The sequence below is a fragment of the Pundamilia nyererei genome, unplaced genomic scaffold (genome assembly GCF_000239375.1).
Source record: "Pundamilia nyererei isolate P.nyererei 1_Seehausen unplaced genomic scaffold, PunNye1.0 scaffold00144, whole genome shotgun sequence".
NCBI lineage: Eukaryota > Metazoa > Chordata > Actinopteri > Cichliformes > Cichlidae > Pundamilia > Pundamilia nyererei.
In genome coordinates, this window is record NW_005187545.1 from 607,749 (window position 1) to 612,049 (window position 4,301).

General features: G+C 39.1%; 1 protein-coding gene across 2 annotated transcripts in view; it reads right to left on the bottom strand.

Annotated features, from left to right (window-relative positions):
- The window catches only part of deptor (DEP domain containing MTOR-interacting protein), a 48,502-nt gene that overhangs the window by 28,488 nt on the left and 15,713 nt on the right, over positions 1-4,301 (bottom strand). For both annotated transcript variants that reach the window (XM_005744444.2, XM_005744443.2), the window contains exons 3-4: positions 3,694-3,872; positions 828-951 (exon numbers count right to left, since the gene is read on the bottom strand). In XM_005744444.2, coding sequence (XP_005744501.1) covers positions 828-951; positions 3,694-3,872 — 303 coding nt within the window. The remainder of the gene's footprint in view (positions 1-827; positions 952-3,693; positions 3,873-4,301) is intronic.

Consider the following 4,301-nt stretch of genomic DNA (forward strand, 5'->3'; position numbering starts at 1 on the left):
GATTGTTGGGTTTTTTTCTCTGTATCTATGAAGCGCCTTGAGGCGACTTATGTTGTGATTTGGCGCTATATAAATAAAATTGAATTGAATTGAATTGAATACTCTTGAGCTTGTTTTATAACTAAAGCTTGACCCAGAAGTCCATTTGCTTAGTGTTAAGGGCCAGATTTACTAACGTATGCACCAAACACAGTATTGTCTGTATTTACAAAAAGAGCACAGTGAAAAATTACGTGTAATCGTTGGGAACGGTTTCTCAATGCCAAAATATAGGGAGGGCAATATTTAAATCAAGTATGTAAACTGATTTACTAACGTTTGTGGCAGGCAATTTGCTGCTGATAGTGACAATATGTATTAATGGAAAAAAAATCATCTTTTGTTTTTAAATATGAATTTAACTGCATCTGTGTTTAGCAAACAGTGCAACTTTGGTGACTTACCAGTAAAACCAACCACACCCATGAGCACTGTTTAGGGATGGCACACATTAAATGCTATTTTGTCCTGTTTAGTAAATCTGACTCTAACACTGGGAAAGGCTAAATGGCAAAATTAGCTCAATCAAGAAGCTAGAAAATCATCCCTGAAGTTCACTGATCAGCTCACTCAGGTTCTGCTGGCTACAGAAAAACTTCACAACTGGGAAGCTAATTACTGAGAGCATATCTTCTCACCTTTACACAGAGACTTCCTGGTCTTTATGCAGATATAAGAACGTTCTTCTAATCTAGCACTTGGTGTGAAAGCAAATGTTTAAATGCAACACAGTATCCTTAATGCTACATTTTAAAAAAGGTAAAACAGAAAAGTTTATTTGTTCATACTTTTCATAGATCCTCTGGCCCCTCATAAACACCTTGGCTTCATTATCCAGCGGGAATGTGCCGTCATCCTTCCGGAAGCGGTAAAACAGCTTCATGTCTTTGAAGTCCCGGTGCTCGTCACACACTGAACGCAAAAAGAGGCAAAGAAAGTTAGATTAAAGGGCTCATCTGCAAAAACACTGCCACATTTTTGTTTACTCTCCCAACCAGCCGAGATGTGGTTTACATATTTGTCTGTCCAAACTCAGTTACTAGCTTAAACTTCATTTTTGGCAGACAGAAATGAGTATGTCAGAGGGATATCTCAGGCTGAGCAGTTTGGAGACAAACGGCCAAGATTCAGACAGCCTGGAAATGTACAAAGGAGGGATCGTGGATGGAGGAGTAGTAATAAAAATGAATGCTCTGCCTTCCAGTAATACTGTCTATGTCATGAGTTTATTTTGTATGTCTGATTTCTTATGATGTATTAGAGTAATGGTAAGTTCTGGTGTTATTATTAGTATGCCTTAATTAGGTTTCGTTTAGCTAAAGTTTTATCCATGCTCTGTTTCCTGTGTAAGTCTCTCCTCCTCAATGTATGATTTTAGTTATGTCTGTGCCTCGTTCCTCTTATCTGTTCCCATGTTCCTCTCCTTGCGTATAATAGTTAGTTTTGCTTCCCCTGTGGCGTCATGTTCATGTGTCAGCTATGTTCTCCATGTGTTTCCGCTTCCCTCATTACCCTTCTGTGTATTTAAGTCCTTTATCATCCTATGTTCAGTGTCAGGTTGCCTGTTGAGTTCTTGTCATGTTTTCAGTTTTTTTTCATGTTCATGTTTTTATCATGTTCAAGGTTTTGTTGTCTGTCACCTGAACCTTTGCCTAAGTGTGCATCTACCTTTTGTTTAGTACCTTTTCCCAGCCACAAACAAATGGCTCGCTTTTTGTTTGATTATAGTTTCATTCCAAGTGTCTGCATTTGGGTCCTCTTCCTTCCTCCACACAGGCTGCCATTACAAACGGTGACATGTAAAATGCATACATGTAGCATGTATACATGTAGCATGTATACATGTAGCATGTATAATGTAAAATGAATTGGTCCTAGCACAAAACCCTGTGGAACTCCATTGTTATTATTAACCTCCATTATTAACCTTAGTGTGTGAAGCTCCATTTACATTAACAAATTGGAGTCTATTACATATTGCTGTATAGTATCTATTCTATTTTATCTTACCCTATCCTATTGTGTTTTTCTTAACTTTTACTGCTCTTAAACTTGTACTTACTGCCACATGTGACACTAATAACGCTTATCTTATCTTATCTTATCTTATCTTATCTTATCTTATGATTCAAACCACTGCAGCACAATACCTTGTAATACTTGTGGCATGCTCTAGTCACTGTAATAAATTATTGTGGTCATAAGTGTAGTACACTGCAATGTGGTTAAGTAGGACAACCACAGAGGTCATACAACTACTCTTTAAAGAACTTCTGAGACAAAATAAAGGTTGGTGATTGGCCTATAATTAGCTAAGACAGCTGGGTCAAGTTACTCAAGACTCTAAATAAATGTTGGTAGTATTTCAAGTAGCTTTACGTAATGATACAAGACAATGATACATGTTGTCGATGAAACAGCTAGTCATGAAGAAAAGAGGAAGATCCATGTAGGTATTGAAGGAGGTCATGCAGAGAGATGATGTGACAGAAGAGGATGCTAGGAATAGTGTGAAATGGAGGAAGATGATCCACAAAGGTGAACAGCCGAAAGAAGACCAAAGGTTCTTGCTACCAGTTCAGCAGCCGACCATGTCTGAATGATGACCGTCATCATTTGGTGACTTATGATCAGCACTTATAACTTTCTAAGTTATACATTATAATATCATAGTGGCTCTTACCTTTTTTAATTTTCAAGTTACGTTTTTCAAACATTTGCGTCCAATTTTTCCATAATAAGTATTTGGTGTATTTTATTTTTATGCATGTTAACCTTCATTGGACAAGATGGTACAGAGAGTAGGAGAGTTTGAGGGGAAATGGTCTGGGTCAGACTTGAATCCAGGCCCCTGTGACATGGATTTTAGCCTCGAGTATATCACAGCTAGCTATAGCACCACCCAGCCCATAAATTCCTGAGTTATGGCCAATGAGGTCACAGTGACTTGGCCCTTTGACTTCTGAATTCTAATCAGCTCATCATTGAGTCCAAGATAGCGTACTTGGCAAATGTAACGGAATTCCTTCCCTTTCCGTGATACTGCAGTAACACGGTGACACTAAGGAACCCGATCATCAAAACCAGTTCCGATCATGAAGTCTGTAAATTTCTGCAGAATTTGCAGACATTTAAAAGAAACTGCTTTAACGAGAACCCCCAAACAATGCCTAAATAACAACATGGACAATTGTTGACAAAGAGCCACTACAGGAAGCAGCTGTTAGAGAGTGACTGAGAGAACCCAAAGCCTATAATGCAGGCAAACGCTGTCTTCATGCAAAGAAACACAGATGCACACAGAGAAACAAAAGCTGTCCTGATGTTTTCTTTCAGACTGTATAGAAGCGTTACAGGATCACAGACTGGGTTTTGACATTCAGTCATTAATCTATAGCCTAGTTTCTATACGTTGGCTCTGTCTAAGTAATAACTTAAGAGGAAAAAGGCCTCTGTCAGTGGTCAAATGTGAAGCAGGTATGAGACGCTCCACTGGAGCCAAATTGGCCAGGAGACCCAGAGAATCATCCATTAAGAGGGACGGCTTGTTCCCAGAAAATGTCAGGAAGAAAACAGGGTGAGAGAGGGACCCTTGCTGTTATAGAAAATGGAAAATCCACTCTCACACGCATACACTTTCTCACACAGCTCTACCGTGGTGAATGATGCTCTGGTCTAAAAGTTTCTGCACAATCTTGATGGCCGTGTCTCGATCTGAAGCTTCCTTGTGTTCGATCAGCCAATCAATGAGCTCCTTAGCTACAAAGCAGTTCGGGTAAGTCCGGAGGTGGTGCCTCCGGTCCTTGATCACCTTCGCCTCATGGAGCCGCAGCCTGTAAACAAGTAGCAGAGGGGAAGAAAATCTGACTTCAGCACAATTCCTTAGAAACTACACCAGAAATTGGGGTTTTTTGTTGTTGTTGTTGTTGTTGTTTGTTTTGCACCAGAAAGGGTACATTGATTTTGTAACATATAAAGAGACTGTAATAACAGTGAGGAGAGACCAGAGCAGCATGGTGTGTCATTTTACACTCATTTTGCTCATATTGTTCTCAAACAAACAGCTAAGCACTGTTGCTGACTACATGTCCTGATTTGGTTATCGATGTGAGGGTGTCACAATTGAAATTTAAAGTGGAATGAAAACACAGCAAATGCATATTTTTGGTTTGAGATGAAACACAGTATTCAAACACTATCTGCAGGGATTTATAAGGTTGACTGCATGATCACATGATTTCAATTTTCAATTTCAATTTTAT